Raw genomic sequence first — 26,213 nt, 5'->3', positions numbered from 1 at the left:
GGGCGAGGGAGAGCGGCGGAAATATGCAGAACCCGGCGGGTAGCGGCTGTAGGTCGAGGACGGACGGCTTCGGCAGTGTCGAGATATGTGGCCAACTCGGGAGCAGTTAAAGCAGATGGGCCTGTCATCAGGTGTTCTCCATTCATCTGGATTGCGGCTGCGTCGAGGGTAGTATGCACGTTCAGAACCGAGCTCCGGGGACATGCGGCGAGCATATGGGGCACTAACTGAGCAAACAGGTTGAATCCCAAGATTGGCAAATTCTTTGCGAACGACAGCCTGTATAAGGGATACTGCTGGAGTACTGTCTGTTGCGGGTGGATGAAACGCAAAGGGGGACATTGCCTCTACTTCTTGGCGCACAAGTCGTGTCAGGCTCTCAGATGTCGACAGACGGCTCGGTGGAGTCGAGTCTACACAGGACGACGTCGCAGTCGTATTCGGCAACCGCGTGAACTGCGGAGAAATTCGGCGGCTCTTCGCTTGTTCGAACCGGCGGCATTTCTTGATGATTGCGTCAACCGTTCCGCAGTCCTTGTATACAAGAAGGTTAAAGGCGTCATCTGCGATGCCTTTGAGCACGTGACCTACTTTGTCGCACTCTGACATAGTGGCGTCGACTTTCATGCAGAGAGCTAATATGTCCTGAATGTATGATACATAGGACTCTGTGGACGTTTGTGCACGGCATGCGAGCTCCTTCTTCGCAGCGAGCTGACGCCCGAATGGCTTACCAAACAGGTCACAAAGCTTGCGCTTGCAGAGATCCCAGCTGGTGAGTTCATCCTCGTGGGTCTCGAACCATACCCTGGCAGTGCCCGTCAGGTAGAAGATGACGTTGGCCAACTTTAGGGTCGGGTCCCACCTGTTGTGTGTGCTCACGCGCTCGTACATTGCGAGCCAGTCCTCCACGTCGACGCCGTCCGTTCCGTTGAAGGTCCCAGGATCTCTCGGATGGGCAATGATGAACGCCGGGTTGGCGGACGCCGACGGAGCGGCCCCTTCGCTGGTCATGGTTGAAGAGCCGGCGAGCTGACGACCGCTGCGGAGTTCCGTGCTTGCTGTGGCTGTACCCCGCACCTCACACCAATAATTTAACGTGAAGATGTGCACACCAAAAGGGAAAAATATATTTACAGGGAAACAGCTTACAGCCACGCAGCCGAACAACCGGGCACGCGAAGCCCAGCCGCAGAAACGCACTTCGTCCTCTTCGCGTTCCAAGCGCGAGCGCACCAAGCACGAGCGTTCCAAGCACAAGCACAACCGTAGCAATATGCATGGCTGTTGGTCGTCAAACAGCTGATAAAAGTCATAGATCTCGTAATTTTAGATTTGCGACAATTTCCATGAAGCAGCAGGATTCCTATTCGTAATTATGGCTCTGCAGGTGTAGCTGCGAGGACTACTGGTTTCAGAGTGCCACTTTTTGTGCAAAAACAGTTAGCCACGAGTGCTTAAGTTTCCTGTTTCATTAGAAGCACTTTATCTGGCGGCTGCCATGCAATGTAGCTTGAAGGATTGGGGCTGTTTTGGTTGAGGTCAATCAGCGGCGCCCAGAATGTGAGGTAGTATAGGTACTTCTTACAACTGTGCGAAAATGGCACAGTGGTATGAAGCAATTGACCTAAACCAGATTTTGGAATCAGACTCTTCTTAGAGGTAGTTCTTCAACAACGTTAACCATAGATTAAGTCGCAACAATGGTAGGATTATCTTGTGCACTGCTTGTTTCCAAGAGGTTTGCTGCTGCAGTTGTCTTTGTTCCCCAAGAAAATAGAAAAAAAGGTGTTTGCTTGCTGCACGAGCCAAGCTCTATGTATATGAAGTCACGTGTGCCGCGGTTAATGTGGGTCGAGGCCGGTGCTCTGGTAAGACTATCTTACCCGGGCTGGCCCTTCATTTGCAAAACTGAAGTTAGTAATTCTAGAGGCAGTGAACGTCGCGTTTTGCCTTTCGAAAAAAAATAGCAAGCGCTTTTTGAGAGAGTGGACTAATGTATGAAGAAGTCGTTTACCTGCCTTCGACAGAGGTTGGCCACGTTAAAATCAGGTGTTTAGGCAAGGCGGGTTGTTGGCAGACTGTGCAATATTGCAGAAAGATAGAATGTGATAGGTTGGCAGTGCTCTTACTCACCTAATCGACGTTGCCCGTAAAAAACTGCTAGGTTACTTATTATTATATACCATACTGTTCAGGACTTGTTTTTGAAGCACTGGCAAACAGCAATATACATACTTAAACAGCGAAAACAAAATAAGTTGCACCCGTCTTGCTCCGGTCCCCAAAGAATCATCCTCACGGCAGCTGTCTTGGAGCGGAATACACGATCGCCCTGGAATGCGGTAAGGCTATCGGCTAGGCATGGAAATTTGGCATTGCCATTCAGTCCAACCTTATTCTTCACTCCGTACATTGCACAAGAGGCACCTAGCAATATACACGTCCTCGCTACCTTGGCTTTGCGTAGCTTGCCGAACACTCTTTCGCCTCGACCCGCAACCATTTCCGCTGCCATTCATCCAGTTTACTCGGTAGTCGGCGTGGTGGCGTTCGACGCACCCTGTCGAGTGCAGCACACTTCTTCCGGTCTGGATCCTCGTACAGAGCACAGCATGTTTACAAACATGTAGAGTAAACCATACAGTGGCGCTAAAGGGAGGGAAAGCTAAAAGAAAGAGCACGCACTACATAAGATTCTATACTCCTCTTTACTACCGCTGGCCTTGGGCTTGGCTGCATATTTAGTTGGTGCTGCTTTTGCACTTCGCAATGTTCTCTCGACCGGTGCATGCCGCTTGATTACTCTCTCTCACTGGCCTCATAATACTCCTATCTGCTCAACTTAGCTTTTTCCATCGCTCGCTCTCTTGAGCTAGGACTAGCCGAGGGTTTGTGCAGTTTCATTCTGACGGCACAACACCTATGATGGGAAGACGGCGTATGACTAACTAATGCCGAGAATGCTCAGGTGTGTCGAGCGCCGCTGCCGTGGAATGTTTGAACAGAATGAGAAAAAATGCGTAACAGCCATTTATTTTGTCAGGTAGTAGGTAGGTAGGTAGGCCCGACGAGTACCGCTGGCCCTCCAGGAGCCCCTACGAGAGGAATTGGGACGCATAGGGCGCTCAGGCATCATAACGAAAGCCTCCGAGCCCACAGACTCGGTAGGTAAGCCTATTGGTCATTGTGCGAAAGAAAGACTGGAAAATTCGAGCATGCATCGACCCCAGGAGGATTAACCGAGCATTACACAATGCCGCGACGTGAAGACATAGAGGCAGAGTTAGCGGGCGCTACAGTTTTTACGCGTCTTGACGCAAACTGATTTTCGTCAGATTCCGTTGGACGGCTAACCCTCCAGAATTTGCGCCTTTGCAACGCCATTCGGGCGCTACGGATTTCTGCGCTTACCCTTTGGAATATCCTCGGTGTCTGAGGTATTTAAGAAAACTAGAAAACTATAAATGAAATTGTCGAAGGCCTTTCCGGCGTCAGAGTATACGTTGATGACGTGCTTGTCTGGGAGTCGTCGAGGCAGGAGCATGACATGCGCCTGCAGTCGGTACTGCGGGCAGCAGAACGCGGCGGATTGACATTTAACCCGGACAAGTGTTCTATTGGCGTCAGCAAAATCGAGTTTCTGGGTGATGTCATTGACAAAGAAGGAATCAGACTAAGCCCATAACTGATAAAATGTATGGTAGAAATGCCACCGCCGGCTGAAAAGCTCGCGGTACAGAAAATGCTGGTCGTCGGTAATTATTTCAGCAAGTTCATCCCGTCATTGGCCCAGAGGACAGCGCTACTCAGAAATTTTGTAAAGCAAGGTGTTCCGTTTGACTGGACGTCTAATCATGGTGAAGAATGGAGGCAGCTTTCTGACTGTTTAAGTAAAGAGCCATTGCTAACAGTATTCGACCCAACAAAAGCAACAAAGGTGTCTTGCGATGCGTCACGAAACAGAATCGGCGCAGCACTGTTACAGTGTTACAGTGACACATGGAAGCCTGTCGCGTATGCTTCACGGGCGCTTACAGAATGCGAACAGCGCTATTCGCAAATTGAAAAGGAGGCCATGGCGGTCTGATATGGCTGTGAGAAATTCAATAATTTTGTGTACTGCCGGTCGGTTATTCTTGAGACTGATCATCACCCTTTGATCGCCGTCTCGGAGAAAGCCATTGGAGACATGCCCCCGAGGTTGCAGTGGTTTTTCCTGTGCCTTCTTCGCTACGACACAAAATTGCAATTCACGCCAGGGAAGCAGCTTTTTCTCGCCGACATGCTGTCACGAGCAACAACCGGGACCAGCACAGAGAACAACGTCATCAATGACGACACTGAAGTGCATGCAGTAAGTGTAGTCTCTTCAATCGTCACCGAGAGCACCTGAAAGAGGTTGGCTACGGAAACTAGTCGGGATGAAGAGTTAAAGGAAGGTATCGAGGACCTGGAAGACGGAAAACCACTTAAAGGATAATGGAAGTCGTTTGAGAGAGAACTCTCTCACGTAAAGGGAGTACCTTTAAAAGGGTGCAAAGTTGTGTTCCCGGCTAACACGAGAAAAGAAATCTTGGAAAGAATTCATCAAGGCTACCTGGGCATCAATAAATGCAAAGCAAGGGCAAGAAATCTCGTCTTATGGCCAGGAATCAATGCTGACATTGAAGCTTTCGCGCAGGCGTGTTCTGCATGCAAGTCGTACGCGTACACACAGCCACAAGAGCCATTAAAGTTGCTCCCGGTACATACCCGATAAGCCCAGGCATCGTGTCGGCATCGATATTTTTTAGTATGAAGGACGGTCATACCTGTGCGTCTACGACGCATTGCCAAATTTTCCTAAGGTAGAGCTGCTCAAAGGCACTATCGCAAAGACAGTCGTTGAAGGAACAAGTGCGATTTTTGCCAGATACGGCATACCAGTTGAGGTTTCTTCGGAGAATGGTCCACAATTTTCCAGCCGGGCATTGCCAAATTTTTTCATACGTACGACATCAACCACACAACTTCCAATCCTAGGTACCTCCAGTCCAACGGTTTGGCGGAAAAAAGGCGTTCAAGTAGTTAAGAGGATTTTAAAGAAAAGCAATTAAATGAATCAAGATTTTTGGTTTGGTCTTCTTGCCTACAGATCTACTCCAATGAAATTCGGATCATCACCTGGCGAGGTACTTCAAGGCAGAAGACTGGGGGCTGTGTTCGTTTGCTGCTGCGCCACCGGCGCGGCTGTCTGTTTGTCTGATTCCCTCCTCTCGGTTCGGACAGGATGAAACAGCATTAAACACGTATGTCAGGAACGATTTACGAACTTCGCGTTCATGTTGTGTCTTGAAGCCTGATTGCTGTAAAGTTCTTGAATTTTTTCAAAAGGGTGCTTCGTATTGTTAACGTGTTTAGAGATAGGAAGGACAGCGAGTGTCGCTTTATGAGCTTTATGATTACTAAAACGATATCTGAACAGTGTTTGCGTTCGGCCAATATATTGAATTTTGCATATTGAACATTAAAGCATATAGATTACGGTGCTGGTATGAGATGAGAAATTACCCCGACATATTCACAATGAAGTTCGATGCAATGCTGGTAGCCATTCCTGATGTCATCTGCAGGCAAACTTTGCAGGGCGATTTATTGCACGGATGGCAGCAAATTAACACACTTGGGTTTCTTCTAGATGAAGTGAGGATGTCACTGCGGATTTTGCCATGGCGGCAGACAACACGGGGGGCTTGCTGAAACATGTGCTCGAGTCGATCACTGTACGTGACAATGACATGGTGGTTTTTAAAAATGCTCGCGACGTTTGTAGCCGACGCGGAGTGGGCTACTACTAGGTTGATTTGGGATTAATAGGATCGTTGGCTTTCTTCTTTGAGGAGTGCATCGTGGTGAAGAAGGCCTGCGCGTTCTATCGCAACGTTTATTGGTCGATCTGGGCATTTAAATTTAATTATGGCGTTCCGGAGGTTGGTACAGTTTCGTTCGAAGTCGCGCTCGTCTGAACATATTCGTTAAAATCGGACGGCTTGTCCATATGGGATGCCTTGGATGCCTGTAGCTGCCTTGGAGCGCATTTCGCGATCGGCCTCGAACGCTCCAGGGCTAGCAGCTAAGCGTGGATGTTTGGCATTGGAATTCAGCCCGACCCTGTTGTTCTCTTCGTTCATTCCGCACCATACGCTGAGAAATACAGTCGTCTTCGCTGTCTTGGGTTCGCGAAGCTCGCTGAGCTCACTTGCGCCTCTATCAGTCATCATTTCCGGTTCCATGAGCCAGTTTACGCGATAGCCGCTGTGGTGGCGTCAAACCACTTGTCCTTCTGTTCTCGGTTGTACTGAAAGCAAAGTGCTGTCAAGCATGTAGAGGAAAAGTGTGCTGCAGTTTAACACGGGCCGTGATCTGCTGCGGCGACAGCATGGTGCTTTTTTGCAGTGGCAGCGAAGCTGATCTGTTCGCGCCTCCGTGGGCTCGCAATGTTTATTTATTTTTTTATTTATCAAAGTTCAACGTCAAGCCTTCAGATGTGGCCCAGCTTTTGCAGCTTTGGCAATTAAGTAGAGCTTTCGCTCTAAAACGTCATTCATCAGCAAGCTAGGGTTGGGAGAAGGCGCTTGCTGGTCTCACCAGGTGGCCGAAACCCCTGGCTCTCGGGGACCTCTTTGGCCCGCTCGACGGGCCGGAGTAGTGTCCACGGGCCGGAGCTCAGCACCACGGCTTCTCACTCCTCAGAAGTAAGGAGCTGACCCAGGTCCGGAGGAGGCGCGTCTTCCGGACATTTCCAAAGTATATGATATAATGTGGCTTTATCAGAACAATGAGTGCAGGAGGGAGAGTACTGACCGGGTATGTAAGGGAACATAGAACCAGGTCCGCGAAGAAGTAGGTCTGTAGCCGGCTCCAGGTGACTTCCTGTCCCTTGGTTAGGGACATTTGAGGGGGTGGCTAAAGTTTCCTGTTGAGTCGATAGCGGTAGGTCACATCGCGAAATGAGACCAGTCTGTCTCTCGCAGACCACAGGTCGGAGGTGTACAAGGCGCGGCCGATGAATCCTCGGGCGCTAGTGAGGGCGGCCTCGTTGCCCGGGTTGAAGGAGAGCGCTGCTAGCTAGATCAGTTGAATCTCTCGGATGGGTATTGGGACGTGAGAAGGGAGGTGACGTGTGGTGGGGGATATGCGGCCCTTCGCAAAGTTGTGTATGGTGGCATTCGCTTAAAATTGTGTCGGGTGTGGTGTTGGCTGTCGCTGCTTCCTCCGCTGTTTCAAGGTAGGTTGAGTATACGGGTGCCGCGGTGAACGAGGTGCCTGTCTCAGTTACCGCTGCCAGCGCGAACACGTGTTGGGTAGAGTAGTCACCTGTGTCTACGTACACGCAGTTAGAGTGATTGCCATATTTGGCATGTAGGGCACGTGCGCGTGCTATGAGGCGATCCCTATGATAGGTGGGATATATATTGTGACGAAGGAGACGAAACTGGCAGTGGCGTGGTGCACAGCGCTCGCGCTAGGCCAGCGGCCTTTAAATAATCTCATTGCCATCAGTCAACCCGTCTCATTATACGGCTGGCCGTCACGTAGCGATATTCTTGGGAAGCGGCTTTATTTCTAAGGCCCTGCGACTGTACTGTGGGGGTTGAACGGAGTCCTTGTCAGGGGACTCGAAGCCTATGTTGAGGCGGCAGAGGATAGCCCTGCCCGGTCTAGTATGGCTGAGGGGATTGCACTGGGAGGTGTGGTGGGCCTCGAACGGTTCTAGGAAAGTGATGTGGATTCCTAAAGCGAGGAGGTTTTCTGTGAAGGTTATTTGAGGGCGATATAGCGCAGACTTGTATGCTTGGTGAATGAGAGGGTCAGGTTTAAGTTTCTTGGCGAGAGTAAGATAGATATAGGGCAGGGTGCAGACAAAGCAGCTCAGTACTAATTCTTGTACTAGGAAGTTGACGTAAGCCACATTCACGCCCTGCTGTTTGTTTGCAATTCACCGGATGAGGCGGGTGGTTAGAATGACCGTTGTGGTTATCTTGGTGAGTGTCTTTGTATTCGTACGGTGACATGACATTTTATGCCTGCGGCATTTTATGCCCCAGATTTTCTTGTAGTCTCCTACCGTCCAGCAGAGTGCCGTCTGAGAATTCTGCCCTTCGTGGCTTATGAATCCGCCAAATGTGATGTCTGGAAAATAACGGCGGGAAATTCTTGCAAGTGTCAATAAAATAAAACATTTAATAATTTCAAAATGAGAGATGCTAAGCGAGCGACGCCAGATAAGCTTGGAGCAAGTCTTTTAAGATGTCATTTGAGCTAACACGGCGGCGTATGAAATTTTGAATAGCTCATATTTACCAAGAGCCTGAAGGCAAATTGGAGTGTTCCTCTAGTTGAATTTATGATTGATATTGATTCGACTCTCCCCCCAGCCCCGCAAAGAGTATACTTGCATTGAAGGCGTAAAAAAAAAAATAAACAACGGTGACGTAGGGGAGAAGTTATTTTGGTGCATACAAGACAAAACGAAGAAATACACTAATTCACTTAAGTAAAAAGTGGAATAAAAACACATCGTCCAGCTTGAGAACGAGACGAGCGTGCTGAACTGAAGAAGAACCAGACATATACATGCGAGGGTCATTTTGTTTCGGTGGGTTTATTTCATACGCTTGCAGCTAGAAAACCAGGGAAATAATAACAGAGTGAAACTCTGTTAATAACAGAGGTGACAAATATGGCGGCATAGTGTCCGTCGTTTTCTTGACGAGCCTTGTTGATCAGTCGTTCAGGGCCGATTCTGCGGATGAAAAGGAGGCATATAAGTACACGAAGAAACTAGGGCCATTGTAGTATTCGAAACTTTTATATATTTCTTGAAACACAGTATGATGCGATCATGCTAGGAGGCAGTAACTGCCGGGGCTTGAACAAATATCTCAGAACAAAATATTGCTCTGAGGTTTTTCTGCAGTGAACGTAAGTATAAGATGAAACATGTTTGGTGGAAACAAACATTTCACTTGATGTGAGCCCAACCAAATGTTCACCAGCGGCGAAAGATAATAAATCTCACCAAGCTCTGTATCTAATATAATTATCATCACCACGGCAGCCGGCAGCCAGCTAAGATTTAAAATGTCGATATTCTTCCTTCAAAATAGCCACGGGTTTGCCGGGAGCAGCGTTTAAGAAATAGTCCATGCGGTTTTTTTCGAGAGCTTACCACTTCTTCAGGACAGGGTATCCGAAAGCGTCTAGTCCGTAGCCGTAGTTGAGGCCGTACGGGCTGAGGCCGTACACGTAGGAGACGCGCCCCGGGTGGGCGTCGTACCGGTGGCTGTAGCTGACGCCCGTGGTGCGGTAGCCGAACGGGGTGGCCACGTTGTGCACGACGGGGTTCACCTGCTCCACGTGGTGGACAGCGGTGACTGCGGTGGCAGCGACTGGGGCGGCTTGGACCGTCGTCACAGCGGGCACAGTGGGGTAGCCGGCCACAGGAACGCCGTACGTGGGAACGTACGCGGCGAAGGCGTTGCTCAGCAGAGCAGCGAAGAGGCAAAGGACCTTAAAGAAAAATTAGACATCGCATTTTAACGTGACAGCGTTAAGGCTCATACTACGAAGAAAAGCCGTCCTCCTCGTCATCGGTGTCGCTGTCCGTGAGCGAAAAATCCCGATTGAAGGAAGCAATTAATAATATTGAGCTTAAAATAAAACTGGATGAACTTGGGTTCGGGTGGGAATCGAACCCAGAATATTGAATTGGGGATCGGGCGCATTACCCTCAGGTCCCGAAGGTTGAGTGGTTGGTTGCTGAATAAGGTAGACGTAGTGTATTCGTTGTTTTCTTTGACTTATTGCAGTGTCTTGTAGACAAGAAGTGATGCGTACATGAGTAATTGTAAGTATGGTAATCTGGGATTAGATGAATGAACAGGGGCACGAACCGGTCCCGATAACGCTGTCGTGTTCTACTCTTAAAGGCGAACCTCAAGCGTCCTACGATTTTTTTAGCCTCTTTAAAGAAGTGGACGTTTTATGCAAAACCGAATTATCCTATTAGTACCGCAGCGGTGGCCAAGTGGTTGAGCATCCGTTCGCATGCGTTAGGGGCTGGGCTCGATCCCCAGTGCCGCCGCGGGTACCCACCGGTGATACAATGGGTACAAGCTTTCCCCTGCCTGGTGTTCGGCCTCTTAAAGGTGAAACGCTTGGAAAATGGGTCTTTGACCCCACCTTGAGTAGAAGAAAAAACCTTGTGCCATGGCTCTGTTTGGCCACAGATGCCATCATTAACCTGCTAAAAATTACTGCAAGGAATGATAGCAGTAAGACGAATTTCTTTCACAAGGTCTTCGTCAAGAGAGCCTTTTTTTCTATTAGCATTAATTTCAGTCGCTACCTTCACAACCTTGAAATTTTTAAATTGGTAAGCATTAAATGAAAAAAATAAGGTATTTGCGCTCTTGAACTGCATTTTTTGAGGAGTAAAGTGGTTTATAGAACCTAACTGACTGCGTCTCAATGCATGTAGATGAATCTCCAAGTTGCGCGGACTGAGCTAAGCGTATCTAGCAGCTACTTACGGCAATCATGGTTGAGTCGATCTCTCACACCTCCGAAGATCTCGAAGAAATGATACTTCAGCAGGAACACTGAGCTCTCTTTTATACTCCACGCTGGGAACGCGAGGTATCCAGCGTTTTCTTTGGACAATTCTGAAAACAAGAGAGGGAGTAAAGCTGCATAAATTTTCGGTATTTACGTCTTAAGTGAACGCAGGAAATGGCGCTAAGTCGGACGTTTGCGATTTCAGTACTATTTCATGGTCGTCGCGAGAGTATTATGCCATGCCCCTTTCTGTCCCCTCAGCAGCTTTTAGTACGTTTCAGCAAAGACGTAATCAAAAAACAAAAATGTCGTCACACGTATCTTGCTGAAGACATGGACATCGGTAATCAGAAAATGCACGTTGAGTGTCGTCGAGCGCCCTTTGGCCGCTAGCTTTTTGTATTGCTTTCTTTACTATCAAGGCAGCGTGAGGCCTTCTTGTTGGCTCGAACTTTTTTTGTGTCCAGTATCTCTCTACCGTCTGGGCAGTGGTCGCCGCTTCCAGCTTAATCGTCTATCTCCGCGCCATCACCTTCATGTCCAGCTGGTATTAGTGGCAACAACTTTCATCACGCGTGCGTTTGCTGCGGCTCTGTTAGGACATCTGCGTCGAATTTTATTTTTGTCGCGCTCGTATAAGTGTTTCAGTATTTTTGTCGCAGGCAACCAGAAGGCCTATGGTTGCTTTTTGTTTTTGCACGAAAAAGGTCTGCCGCAAGCAGAGACATCTCACTGAGACAAGTTAGAAAGGTGACGAGGAAGTTGCACTGCTGATTGTGGCAATATTAGACAGATGTTTTTGAAGAGTATATATGTTTTATTTCGTCAACAGGCAGCGATATTCAAGACAGTTTGGTTCAAGGAAGGAACAAATTTAAAATATCTTAGCATGGGAGTGTATTTTTTATTTTCTCTTTTGCGATGAAATTTTGCTGTTTAAAATAAAAAGAGAAGACGTGTTGTGATCATACAAGTAAAGTGGTTGTCATAATTTTTTTAGAGGCACGAACGCAAGTTGTAGATAAATACCTGACGAGTAAAGTACTTAACACTATAATATTTACTCTGGTGGGCTGGCTCACTGACGTTTCATACCTAACAATAACCAAGCCAAATACGAAACCACATTTTCCCGGCAAATGCTGGCCCACTTGCAGTCTCAAGAGGTAGTACTAAACTCCATGGTGTCGAATATGTCTTATGAGGTCTCGTAACCCAAATATCAGGTGTCCCTTGTAAACCTCTGCCCGGTCGATGTAAGCGTGCAACGATAGGCCGCTTAAGGTGTCGCTGTGCATCCGCGGCTTTGCAAAGGCTGAAAAGTATGCGAGCTTTTTTTTTTATCGTGAACTCGTCGAGGTGACGGCGAGCCATATGGCGCATACGCAGGTTGTACGCATTCGAAAGGTATGAATGAAGCTCTAAAGCTTGTGCAACATAGAGAATGTTCGTACCTGACATTAAAGGGGTGCGAATTAAATGCCGGCATTACTTGCGTTGAGCGCAGTGAAGATGCTTTACTGAACCTACAGCGTATTGTGACGCTATAGGCTACTGAAGTGGAATGTTTAGAGTGAGGTTTCGTGGAATCGATACTAAGACCAGATTCCGGGTTTGTCGCAGCAGTGATATCCGTCGCCTGTACTTGATTCCGCTTTTTGTGCACCACAAAATTGCTGTTTGCATACTGTATCTATTGGATTAATCGTTCATATTATGTATATGATAGAATTCTAAACCGATGATGAAAGGCGCAGCTGCCGAAATCTTACCTGTATAGCAACCGTTATCAAGCAATAGGGTTCGCTTTCGCCATCGTCTCTGATTGTTACGTCACTGTGGATCGACAGGTGTAACTTGGAGAATTGCATGTTCCTTTAGCCACGTCATGAGCAAATCAGCAGTTAGCCGAGAGTGTTAATGTTAAGCTTTCTGTTCATTTTTAATTGAAGTACTTCGCCTGACTTTTTCCTTATAACGCGCCTGAGAAACTGGAGCTGAGTTGATTGAGGTCAACGGTTTGAGGCCAGAATGCGAAGTTGGTAACAATATTACAGGTTTACAACTGTGCAAAAAACTTTGTCAAATAAGCCACTTGAAAGAAACCAGCATTTTGATTGAGCTAAACTTTTTTTCGGTCTAGTTAGGCAAAAACGGCAATCGATTATGCCACGGCTGTCGTGTGCGCTGCTTGTTTGCCAAATTTTTTTCGTTGCCCCTTTAGACTAGAAGAAAAGAGACAAAAGAAGTTGCTGCCTGGCTCAGGCTCTAAGGAGATGAAGCCACGTGTGCCACGGTTGGCATGCCTCGGGACGGGTACCCTGGAAGGAGCATTTTCTTGGGTCGGTGTGTGATTTGCAGAATAGAACAAAACACCTTCAGGTTAAAGGAAAGTCACGTTTTTTGGAGGCGGTGTAAAGGAGTACACTACTGTCTAAAATCATGGAGGGGGTAGCTGGCAGATTGCGCAGATGTTGCAGACTGAGAGAGCTTCTCTTAGGCTACACCTGATATAACTGACATGATTTATGCTGCTAGGTTACGTTTGTTTTGTGGGATAAACGTGCCGAAGAGAGTCAGGCTATGAGGATCTCCGTAGTGGAAGGCTGGATAATTCTGACCACTTGGGGTTCTTTAACGTCCGCTGACATCGTACAGTACACGGTACTCTAGAATTTCGCCTCCATCGATATGCCATCACCAGGCCCTGTATCGATTCCACGTCTTTCATGTCAGTAGCCGGGCACCATAACCACTGAGCCACCGCGACGGCCGACGGTGGTAATAATATTATGCTTAGGCTACTAATAAGCACCCATAGCGAGGGTGACGCTGGTGAACACTTTTACGATTAAGTTACACTACCCATAAATATCCCCGAAAGCAGATGATTGAACTGCCACTACCGTAGCTCAGTTTGTAGATCACCGGGCGTAAAATTGGAAGGTCGTGAGTTCGGATTCAACCTGCGGCGCTTGGTTGCTTTTTCTTCTGCTTTCCAATGATTATTTCAAAATAACTACACTAATAATCTCCCGTCGATGAACGGCACAAATTAAAGAAAAAAAATTCCTTTGCTCCTTGGTTTCGGTTGCTGTTCTTTTCCGTCATGTATAAAGCCTTTAAGACATTTATAAACAAAATTGCCGTTTGGGCGAGTTGGTGTGACGTGATTCGAAAAGACCAGCGCGGAAACAGACAGGGACACGAGAAGAAAAAACACTGACGACAGGACGAGCGCTGACTAACAACTCTTTATTGTCGAGGAACACCCAGCACAATATATGCCAAAACACCACGTGACAGTCAGGGGGCCAAAGATTACAACCTTATCCACAGTCATCGAGGGGCGGCCAACACATGCTTGAACCAGAAGGAAAAACCAGAAAAAGTTAAAGTGAAAAAAAAAGTGAAAGTGAAAAAAAGGGGTGAATCTTTATGAAGTGAGCATATCAAAAGTACTTTAACCAGCAAAAAACCAAGGAAAAAAGTCCCAGGAAAAAAAAACAAGTGCCAAACAACATCGTGGCCAAAGGGCGGTGTCAAGAACACTTTAACAACAACAAAGAGCGAGCCTAAAAGGGCCCAAGCAAGCGAAGCAAAAGCAGAGTCAGAAATCTAAAAACAGATAAAACGTCATGCAGCCCTACAGATGCCATAAACAACTAAAACCAATTGAAAACAACCTAAAAAGCAAAAACTTGTCAACGCCAATAAGGTAAGAGGTAAAAAACAGTCTGCATGCAAAAACACAATTTGGACAACTACCACTTATGAGCCGCACCAAAAAACCCGAGGAGAAGAATGCGCACGGGCTAGCATAGGAAAAATTATGAGCAAACGGGAAGTGGCAGGCGAACACGTAAAATCAGTAATATTTAGGCATGGTCAAGGAAGCGCATTTCTTTCTCGTGCAGTGAAATTGAGGGCGTGCTTACGCAACTGTCCCCGGCCTTAGCAATAAAGTAGGCCTCAATGACCTCCCTTTCTGTTTTGTTTTTTGATGTTGCTAAGAACCTTGTGTTCTCTAATATAGGTTTACACTTGTGGCGAGGCTGGTTGCAGTGGTCTGCTAGATTACTTCCAGACCCTCTATCTACGATGAGGAAGTGCTCCCTGGCCCTGACATTAAAGCATCTTCCCGTCTGGCCTATGTACACACAACCGCACGTTAGAGGTATCTGATAGACAACCCCTGTCCGGCAGTGTGTGTACCGTTGCCCGTGTCTCGTAGTGCAGGTCGCCTGTCTTGCCTTGTTGTTCAAGACACATATCCTCGATAGCTTGCACGGTGCGGAAAAGACGACCTGGACGTTATACCGTCCTGCTACATTTCTCACGTTGTGGGACATCTTGTGAAGGTACGGTATGACTGCTACGCGTTTCTTCTCTCGCTCCTTCGCAACCTGCCTCCCCTCCTTTAACTTTTTGACCATCGCCTCACATATATTAGTAACTAATGAAGGCGTGTACCCGGCAGAGTAGAGGCGCTGTACCTGGTTGTCAAAGCTGTCGTCAGTGTTTTTTCTTCTCGTGTCCCTGTCTGTTTCCGCGCTGGTCTTTTCGAAACATTTATAATGCCAGAGAATATAGGTTGTGTCTCACAAAACAATTCCGGGTTCTCGATCACAAAGTTCCGTGATTAAGCTTCAGAGATTACGTGACTTTGGGACCTCATCGAAACCTGCCCAGCTAGGGAGGCGGCAAACTGCCCACCATGGCCATGCATATATGGTTTACGGGCGCTCATATAGGACAACCTCGGTCTCATAATTTCCACAGGTGGCTGTGTTTGAAACAGCCACGTACTGGGGCAACGGCACACACCACTTAACTGTTGAATCAGTGCGCCAGTGGTGGTATGAGCCTGGACACCCCACGGTCTATGAATGGGATTGAGAGGGTCGTGACGCCATGAGTACCACGTGACCACCACTAACATATTAATAGGGCACGGCAAAATTTAAAAACATTAGGGTCGTCAAAGTTTTGGAAGTAGGGCCACTCTAGAAAATGAATTAGTGGGATTAGTGAGGATTATCGGATAAATGTAAGGCGAATGAACTGTGTCAAAATAGTATAATTTCATATTATAATCCAATGGAAGGTTCGAGAATATTCGACAAAGTTATGACTCGCGCATGCAATATAAGAGAAAGAAACCGGTTCTGAACGGAGGTTTTGCAGGAAAATCGCAAGAACTTTGGCACACTCTGTGTCGACACCATGGTAGCCTAAATGCTATAGCATTTTCTTCTTTAAGAATGGGGTTAAGAAGGCCCTCATTTTTTTTTATCGGGAAGAAGTAGCTTACATGGTTATACATACATAAACAGCAAGAACAAAAAAAGGAAGTTGCGTCCGTCCTTCTCCGTTCTCCAAAGAATCATCCTGGCTGTAGCTGCCTTGGAGCGCATTTCGCGATCGGCCTCGAACGCTCCAGGGCTAGCAGCTAAGTGTGGATGTTTGGCATTGGAATTCAGCCCGACCCTGTTGTTCTCTTCGTTCATTCCGCACCATACGCTGAGAAATACAGTCGTCTTCGCTATTTTGGGTTCGCGAAGCTCGCTGAGCTCACTTGCGCCTCTATCAGTCATCATTTCCGGTTCCATGAGCCAGTTTACGCGATAGTCGCTGTGGTGGCGTCAAACCACTTGCCCTTCTGTTCTCGGTTGTACTGAAAGCAAAGTGCTGTCAAGCATGTAGAGGAAAAGTGTGCTGCAGTTTAACACGGGCCGTGATCTGCTGCGGCGACAGCATGGTGCTTTCTTGCAGTGGCAGCGAAGCTGATCTGTTCGCGCCTCCGTGGGCTCGCAATGTTTATTTATTTCTTTATTTATCAAAGTTCAACGTCAAGCCTTCAGCGGTGGCCCAGCTTTTGCAGCTTTGGCAATTAAGTAGAGCTTTCGCTCTAAAACTTCATTCATCAGCAAGCTAGGGTTGGGAGAAGGCGCTTGCTGGTCTCACCAGGTGGCCGAAACCCCTGGCTCTCGGAGACCTCTTTGGCCCGCTCGACGGCCCGGAGTATTGTCCACGGGCCGGAGCTCAGCACCACGGCTTCTCACTCCTCGGAAGTAAGGAGCTGACCCAGGTCCGGAGGAGGCGCGTCTTCCGGACACTTCCAAAGTATATGATCTAATGTGGCTTTATAAGAACAATGAGTGCAGGAGGGAGAGTACTGACCGGATATGTAAGAGAACATAGAACCAGGTCCGCGAAGAAGTAGGTCTGTAGCCGGCTCCAGGTGACTTCCTGTCCCTTGGTTAGGGACATTTGAGGGGGTGGCTGAAGTTTCCTGCTGAGTCGATAGCGGTAGGTAATATCGCGAAATGAGACCAATCTGTTTCTCGCAGACCCCAGGTCGGAGGTGTACAAGGCGGGGCCGATGAATCCTCGGGCGCTAGTGAGGGCGGCCTCGTTGCCCGGGTTGAAGGAGAGCGCTGCTAGCTAGATCAGTTGAATCTCTCGGATGGGTTTTGGGACGTGAGAAGGGAGGTGGCGTGTGGTGGAGGATATGCGGCCCTTCGCAAAGTTGTGTATGGTGGCATTCGCTTTAAATTGTGTCGGGTGTGGTGTTGGCTATCGCTAGATCGATGGCTGCTTCCTCTGCTGTTTCAAGGTAGGTTGAGTATACGGTTGCCGCGGTGTACGAGGTGCCTGTCTGAGTTACCGCTGCCAGCGCGAACGCGTGTTGGGTAGAGTAGTTGCCTGTGTCTACGTACACGCAGTTAGAGTGATTGCCATATTTGGCATGTAGGGCACGTGCGCGTGCTGTGAGGCGATCCCTATGATAGGTGGGATATATATTGTGACGAAGGAGACGAAACTGGCAGTGGCGTGGTACGCAGCGCTCGCGCTAGGCCAGCGGCCTTTAAATAATCTTATTGCCATCAGTCAACCCGTCTCATTATTCGGCTGGCCGTCACGTAGCGATGTTCTTGGGAAGTGGCTTTATTTCTAAGATCCTGCGAATGTACTGTGGGGGTTGAACGGAGTCCTTGTCAGGGGACTGGAAGCCTATGTTAAGGCGGCAGAGGATAGCCCTGCCCGGTCTAGTATGGCTGAGGGGATTGCACTGGGAGGTGTGGTGGGCCTCGCACGGTTCTAGGAAAGTGTTGTGGATTCCTAAAGCGAGGAGTTTTTCTGTGGAGGTTATTTGAGGGCGATATAGCGCAGACTTGTATGCTTGGTGAATGAGAGGGTCAGGTTTAAGTTTCTTGGCGAGAGTAAGATAGATATAGGGCAGGGTGCAGACAAAGCAGCTCAGGACTAATGCTTGTACTAGGAAGTTGACGTTAGCCACATTCACGGCCTGCTGTTTGTTTGCAATTCACCGGATGAGGCGGGTGGTTAGAATGACCGTTGTGGTTAGTTTGGCGAGTGTCTTTGTATTCGTACGATTACATGACATTTTAGGCCTGCGGCATTTGCGGCATTTTATGCCTCTTATTTTCTTGTAGTCTCCTACCGTCCAGCAGAGTGCCGTCTGAGAATTCTGCCCTTCGTGGCTTATGAATCCGCCAAATGTGATGTCTGGAAAATAACGGCGGGAAATTCTTGCAAGTGTCACTAAAAAAAACATTTAATAATTTCAAAATGAGAGATGCTAAGCGAGCGACGCCAGATAAGCTTTGAGCAAGTCTTTTAAGATGTCATTTGAGCTAACGCGGCAGCGTATGAAATTTTGACAGCTCATGTTTACCAAGAGCCTGAAGGCAAATTGGAGTGTTCCTCTAGTTGAATTTATGATTGATATTGATTCTACTCTCCCCCCAGCCTCACAAAGAGTATACTTGCATTGAAGGCGTAAAAAAAAATAAACAACGGTGACGTAGGGGAGAAGTTATTTTGGTGCATACAAGACAAAACGAAGAAATACACTAATTCCCTTAAGTAAAAAGTGGAATAAAAACACATCGTCCAGCTTGAGAACGAGACGAGCGTGCTGAACTGCAGAAGAACCAGACATATACATGAGAGGGTCATTTTGATTCGGCGGGTTTATTTCATACCCTTGCAGCAAGAAAACAAGGGAAATAATAACAGAGTGAAACTCTGTTAATAACAGAGGTAACAAATATGGCGGCATAGTGTCCGTCGTTTTCTTGACGAGCCTTGTTGATCAGTCGTTCAGGGCCGATTCTGCGAATGAAAAGGAGGCATATAAGTACACGAAGAAACTAGGGCTATTGTAGTATTCGAAACTTTTATTTATTTCTTGAAACACAGTATGATGCGATCATGCTAGGAGGCAGTAACTGCCGGGGCTTGAACAAATATCTCAGAACAAAATATCGCTCTGAGGTTTTTCTGCAGTGAACGTAAGTATAAGATGAAACATGTTTGGTGGAAACAAAAATTTTACTTGATGTGGGCCCAACCAAATGTTCACCAGCGGTGAAAGATAATCAATAAATCTCACCAAGCTCGGTATCTAAAATATTAGTCATCACCACGGCAGCCAGCTAAGATTGAAAATGTCGATATTCTTTCTCCAAAATAGCCACTGGTTTGCCGGGAGCAGCGTTTAACAAATAGCCCATGCGGTTTTTTCGAGAGCTTACCACTTCTTCAGGACGGGGTATCCGAAAGCGTCCAGTCCGTAGCCGTAGTTGAGGCCGTACGGGCTGAGGCCGTACACGTAGGAGACGCGCCCCGGGTGGGCGTCGTACCGGTGGCTGTAGCTGACGCCCGTTGTGCGGTAGCCGAATGGGGTGGCCACGTTGTGCACGACGGGATTCACCTGCTCCACGTGGTGGACAGCGGTGACTGCGGCGGTGGCAGCGACGGGGGCGGCTTGGACCGTCGTCACAGCGGGCACAGTGGGGTAGCCGGCCACAGGAACGCCGTACGTGGGAACGTACACGGCGAGGACGTTGCTCAGCAGAGCGGCGAAAAGGCAGAGGACCTGTAGGAAAATGAGACATAGTGTCGCATTTTAACGCGACAGCTTTAAGGGTCCCATTTCGCAGAAAAGCTACTCTCCTACTCAATGATGCCGTTGTCCGTGAGGGAAAAATCGCGATGGAAAAAAGAATGAAAAATATTGAGCTCGAAAGAAAATTAGGCTAACCTGGGTTTGCGTTAGAGTCGAACCCAGAACCATCGGAATGCGACTCGGGCCCCTTACCCATAGTCCCAGAAAGCCTTTTTTTTCCTACATGGTATTTACTAGACGAGGTTGTGTATGTAAAGAAAGGGGATATATGCTGATTATTTTAAAAGCGCGCAGCTAATGACGTCACTGCACTAGCTAGACAGAAAACACCACAGCTAAAAGGACGGGAAAGAGAGGCACTGCATCAACAGCGGAAAGCAGTGCTGCAGAAAGTCGCTTTGATCATAAATGTCCCTGAGTTTGAGCATCATTCGACTGAAATACCTTCTGGTTGAAACAACAGGTTCAGCGTTGCGGTCCAGCATTCGCGTTTTCCACAGGCTATGAAATGCAATGAGGAAAAACATGTCATATGGTTCGTAATCAGCCGCATGGTAACGAACACTGTAGGAATTTAAAATAAATTGGTACAAGCTGTACGAAGCTGGCCCTAGTGAATTCGTTGGGGTCTTTGGCTCAGTGAAGTGTCTTAGAGAGGTGTACTGATGCGTACATCAGTATCATGAGCATGCTAATGAGGAATTTGGATAATTGAGTAGGCAGTGCGAACGGGACCCGATAGAGATATTTCGCTTTTCTATTAAAGGTGGAGCTTAAGCGTTCCCAATCTTTATTTCGTCCTAGACAAGGGCAAGTTCTTTGCACTACACAAGACACTTGTTAGAAAAATTTCTGCAAGGTACCAGGAACACTAATTTCTTTCCCGAAGTCTGCGTCGAGCAAAGTTTTTTTATTAAACTTGGCAGTAATTTTAGTAGATACCTTCGCTTGCTTGAACTTTTTAAATTACTGAGTTTGGGATAAAAATATAAAAAAAATTCTTCCGCTCTTGTACCACAATGTTTTCAGGAGCGAAGTTGCTCGTAGAACCTAACTGACAACGTCTGAATGTATGTACACAAATCTCTAAGCAGCGTGGACTGAGAGAAGAGTATCAAGCAGGCACTTACGGCAATCATGGTTGAGTCGATCCCTCACACCTCCGAAGTGCTTGAAGAAATTGTACTTTCACAGGGACACGCGGCCGTCTTTTATACTCGAAGTTGGGAACGTGAGATACGTGCAGTGCGGGCTTTCAGCAATTTCGTTTGAATGCTTTCACATGACCTGTAGGAAGAGAGGGGGGATATCTGAATCGATTTTGACCATTTGCACAATTAAGGAACCTTAACGCTACGGTCGCTCGTCTTTTTTTTTATGCAGGACACGGCGTTCAACTTCAATACTATTTGACGGTCGTTGCGACAATATTACGTGGTGCCCCCTTCTCTCCCCACAGGAGTTTTTAGCGTTTTCTAGAACCGGCGGAGTCGAAAACACAAAACGTCCTCACCCGTATTTCACTAAACACATGCGAACCAGTAATCAGCAAAGGCGTGTTGAGTGCCTTTGAGAGTCCTCGAGCCGCTAGCTTCTTTTATTCGATTCTTTGCTCCCAAGACAGCGTCACGCGTCTTGTTCAATCTAACTTTTCTTGTGGTCAGTATCTCTCTACCAACTGGGCAGTGGTCGGCGCTTCCAGCTAGTCAGTGTATCTCTGCGCCATCATTCTCATGTCCGGCCGGTATTAGTGACGACAAACTTTCACCACGCGTGCGTTAACTACGGCTCTGTTAGGACATCTGTGTCGAAATTCATTCTAGTCGCGCGCTAACCAGTATGTGGTTATTTTTATCGCAGGCAACCAGTACGACCAAGGTTGCTTTTCATTTTGGCAAATAGGTCTGCCGCAACTGGAGATTTCTTACTGAGAAGAGCCACAAATGTGGCGAGGAAGTTAGATTGGTCATTGAGGCAACACCAGTCGGATGTTTTTGAAAAGTATAAATGTTTTCTTCTTTTCATAGGCGGTGATATTCAAGATAGCTTCGCTTAAAGAAGGAGACAATTTGAAATGTCTTAGCATCGGAAGGTATTTTATTTTCACTTCGGCGATCAAATTTTGTTGTTTAAAATGCAAATTAAAGACGTGCAGAGAGCATGCGAATAATGTGGTTCAAACTTTTTGGGGCCAAGAACGTTAGTTACAGATGAATACCTGACGAGTTGTATACTTCACACTATAATACTTAAAGTAGTGTGCTAGCTGACTGACGGTAAATTGAGCACTATGCTTAAGATGTTTTTGGACGAATTACTTTTTATAAGCCACTGCTTTGTACAGGAAAATGTCCAGGGTATAAAGGGCCACTGGCGGCGTCGATATTGTCTTTTTTACATCGCACTTGAAAACCCGTGCGTTCAAACCCTTTCCAACGAAAATTTGAACCTCGTGGGCTGAGGTATAGTGATCCTGTAAAATCAAAGAGTTTCTCAGTATTACTCTGAAAGAATGCTGACGCCACAGTATATGGGAGTTTCCTAACGGGCACCTCATCTCCGCTGTAATGTAGGGAAGGCGAGGTTTCTTATCTCGCTTGACTAGGGCTGCGCCGTAAGCATAGATTCTACCTCTGAATCGGCAGTTGTGTGGCGGTGCGCTGCTGTGCGTGCATATTTTAATAGTCGTTTTTCAATTCCTCAATAAATTTACCACAAGTGTTCGGCTGGTGTGAAAACCTTCCCAGCATTTATTCAAGGGTTGCCTCGAGAACAGTCGTATTGTTGTGGCTGAATCTTCGTTTGATGTCCAACAATAGCCAAGCCAAATAAAAAGCCTCATCTCCCCGGCAATCCTACACTTCTCCATGGTGGACGAAGTGCTGGGCAGCCTGAATTTTCATGATGTAATATTGAGAAACTCTATTGTGTAGAATGTTTTTCATGATCTCATGTAACTACCAATGTCACGTGACCCTTGTAAGCCTCGGAATCGACAGTGTAAGGGTGCAGCGATGAGTGGGTTAAGTAGTCCTTGTCCTTCCGCGGCTTTGGGAAGGCGGATAAGTGTGGAAGTTTTATATTGCTTTCGTATCCCGCACTCACTGAGGTGACAGCGACGGCTCTAGGCTAAGCGGCATACCCGAGTTTTACGCATTGTGAAGGTGGGATTGAAACCCTAAAACTCGTGCAACATAATGAAGGTTCGTATTTGATGTGAAATGTGCACAAAATGAGAGGTGTACTCTTGCTGAGCTCACTGAACATCCCTTGATATTCAGCGCTTTCTGAGGCTATAGGCTGTTCAAGGAGAATATTGGGAGTCAGGTGGAAGTCACGTGGAAGTCACGTGGAAGCGACACCGCGGTCAAAGATGAGATTTTTGCGGTTGTTATATCAGCCGCCTGTGTTTGATGCCATCTCTTGCGTACCACGACGTTGCTTTGTTCGCTTACCGTATCTATAGCTATGATTGAAGATGCGCGGCAGTTGGTCCTGAACCAACAGATCAAAGACACCAATGTCGCAGTGTTATCTGCGCAAGAACTGCCGCCAAGCAGCAAGATTCGCTTTCGTCATCATCCGTGGTTTATTGGTCATTATGGCTCCTCTGGTGTAGCTGCGACTGCTACAGATTTTGAGTGCCATTTCTTGCGGAAATTAAGTAATAGCCACGAGTGTTTATATTAGGCTTATTGTTTCGTTATTGAAGGACTTAATCTGAGGGTTCCCATGCATAAGCGCTTGAGGAATTAGGGCTGTGTTGATTGATGTCAACCAGAGGAGACCTATATAGGATGTTGGTAAGAATCTTACAGTTAATTCTTACAAACGCGCGGAAAGGAAATAGTAGCATGAATCTACTCACCGTAACCAAGAATTTGGCTGAGGTAAACTCTTGCTTGGAAGCCGCCGCGGTGGCTGAGTGGTTATGGCGCTCGGCTGCCGGCCCGAAAGACGCGGGTTCGATCCCGGCCGCGGCAATCGAATTTCGATGGAGGCTTAATTCTGGAGGCCCGAGTGCTGTGCGATGTCAGTGCACGTTAAAGAACCCCAGGTGGTCGAAATTTCCGGAGCCCTTCACTACGGCGTCTCTTAGCCTGAGTTGCTTTGGGACGTTAAACCTCTATAAACCAAAACCTAAACTCTTGTTTGAGCTAAGTCTGCAAAACAGTAATCGAAGGTCAGATCGATCACGATGACGCCAGGGTTATCGTGTGCGATGCTTCTTCTCAGTGCTTTGTTCTTGTCTCTGAACTTCGTCCGATGAGCACTTAGAGGGGCATTTCCAGTTCCTCTGCTGTTCCACACTTGTAAATCTAGGCTCGTCAAAAACGAAACTACGCGGGCAGGCAAAGTGAATAGCCGTGAAGCACCAAAGCATACCGAAACTCAGCTGGCCGGCTTCTGCACAGCCATATATGGGCTCTTCTTGGCTTCCAGAAGTCAGGTTCTATTTTTTCAACCTTTTTTTGTGTTAAAAGTGCACTAGCGGTTTCGAAACAAAGTTTACATGCTTCAGTATCTTAACGCATAACCTTCACACACGTCTATTAGCCTCACAGTTGAGTGGTTTTCGACTATTTCGTGATCACGCTTGTAATTTGGACGTTGGCCGGTGGCTGTGATAGCTGTATTTTAGTTCGTGCTATTTTTCTACCATGTAAGAGCTTTGTTTTTGTAAGAATGATCTTTTCGTGGTTAGAAGCTGGTATTCTATCGATACAAGCCAACTTCAATTTCGTCTGGCCGCAGAAGTAGATCAGTGGTTATGGCGTTATTCTGCTGACCCGAAAGACGCGGGTTCGATCCCGGCCGTGGCGGTCGCATTTCGAAGGAGGCGAAATGCAAGAGGCCCGTGTATTGTGCGATGTAAGTGCACGTTAAAGAACCCCAGGTGGTCGAAATTTCCGGAACCCTTCAATGTGGCGTCCCTTATAGCGTGAGTTACTTTGGGATGTTAGACCCCCATAAACTAAACCAAACCAATTCCTTCTGAGAGATCCTTTGAAATTTGATTTAAGCTTTTGTGGTCATGAACAGAAACTATTCCCATTTTCAAAGCCTCTACAGCACGTGGTACACCGGGCGTTAGGTTAACGCCGAACTTCATCTAACACGTTTTTATATAATCGTCTGTGAAGGCCAGTAACGTCGTCGATTCGTGTACCAAAGGCGGTGCTGCAGGTCAGATGATTCATTCAGATATAGGCCACGAGCGATCAAACGCTTGGTGACTAAACTTTGGGGACGCTGGTTGCGTTTTCTTGTTCAACCCGGATTCCACCGGCCATGAAGAGGTGTTCAGTTTCACGTTGCTATGCCTCCTGCGATCTCACGAGCGCATTTATGAAACCTTTGTCTTGAAGGGATTCATAATCGCGGAAGAGGCTCAAGTACCTGAACGGTGATGGAGAGCAGCTTGAAACCGTACCATTTTATTTTCTGATATCTTTTATCACGTATCACATACTTGCTATAATACGTATTGGATGCGTTGCGACAAGTCGCCACTGGCTTGTTTGTTAACTGCACCAAGAATGTTATAGTAAAGTATTACTCATGCAATAAATGACAATTCGCCGATCGGCAGGCTGTTGAAATCGGCAGGCTGTTGAAGTGCAACAAGTGGAATGTTCTCAATAAAACACCCAAACCATCGCTTCACGAATAGAGAGGGAAATAAACACTGAAAAACATGGTGCATAGGTTCTTTTTGTGGCTTTATTTCTAAACATTGTGGTCAGAAGACGCAGTTTCTGGAAAAAGGAGCGATGTCGGCTGTCTTCCTTTAGTCGCTAAGATAGAGAGGCTTGTTCTTCTAGTGCTTTGGTGTCTTTCTTTGGAAGAAAGAAAATATACACAAATTAACAAAAATATAAACACTGTAATGTTTAGAAACTGCATTTGAACATAGTTCGTAACTTCGGTATTATGATTACTACTAATATAGTGTAGCTTGTGATACACGCAGTCAACGCTCGCACTTAAGTGGCGCACACCAGTTTACAACAACGTAAATTCTGACAGAAATAATCTGTGCAGTAGGAAGCATTCATCTGAGAACCTAACTTGATCTCTCGCGTGTGCGTCGTGGCAGTTATAGTTCCCGAATTTGAAAACTCCTGAAGATATCCCATGAAATCGAGCACAGAGAAAGGTTCACATCGTTGCAACTGCTAACTACTTACCACTAGCTGGTCTAAAAAGTCTCTGAATAGTTTCGTACAGACTCGCTAGGGCTTTTTTTGTAGTAGCATTAAGCAAATATCTTTATAAAGTATGATATCCTTCCAATCTTCGCGTTATACTTTTACAGGATTCTATTATGCTATAAATACTCTTCACAACAACGTGACAATCCCTTTATTGTACTTGGACAACTGAGAGAAAATAACAGCTGCCGTAACACTAGATACAGAGAAACTTGGATCACTCCAACACCAAGAACTTACTCTATGAACCAGTCCTTAAGTTACAACCTTCCCCTCTTGCTAAACAAACTAATCCATGACAATTTTGATATTACCAGAAATTCAAAACACAATATCCGTGACTACTGCCGAGACAATTTCAATCTGTGAAAGAAGCAGATATAATTTTTTTGTATATTTTAGTGATGTAAAACATTTGCTTTGAGTACATGTGTGTATTGCGACTTTCGTTTTGCATG

The 26,213-nt window shown here is 46.9% G+C and overlaps 2 protein-coding genes across 2 annotated transcripts; both read right to left on the bottom strand.

The window, feature by feature from the left end:
• Nucleotides 1-9,210: 9,210 nt before the first annotated feature.
• Nucleotides 9,211-10,586, bottom strand: LOC144119779 (uncharacterized). The gene is made up of 2 exons (XM_077652320.1): nucleotides 10,578-10,586; nucleotides 9,211-9,555 (listed from the first exon to the last, which is right to left on the bottom strand). Exons 1-2 carry the CDS (start codon nucleotides 10,584-10,586, stop codon nucleotides 9,211-9,213), a joined length of 354 nt encoding a protein of 117 aa, XP_077508446.1.
• An 8,576-nt stretch (nucleotides 10,587-19,162) lies between these two features.
• Nucleotides 19,163-20,679, bottom strand: LOC144119778 (uncharacterized). The gene is made up of 2 exons (XM_077652318.1): nucleotides 20,671-20,679; nucleotides 19,163-19,510 (listed from the first exon to the last, which is right to left on the bottom strand). Exons 1-2 carry the CDS (start codon nucleotides 20,677-20,679, stop codon nucleotides 19,163-19,165), a joined length of 357 nt encoding a protein of 118 aa, XP_077508444.1.
• Nucleotides 20,680-26,213: the final 5,534 nt, after the last annotated feature.

This window comes from Amblyomma americanum, chromosome 2 (assembly GCF_052857255.1).
Source record: "Amblyomma americanum isolate KBUSLIRL-KWMA chromosome 2, ASM5285725v1, whole genome shotgun sequence".
In the NCBI taxonomy this organism is placed as follows: Eukaryota; Metazoa; Arthropoda; class Arachnida; order Ixodida; family Ixodidae; genus Amblyomma; species Amblyomma americanum.
This window is presented reverse-complemented; position numbering and strand designations above follow the sequence as displayed.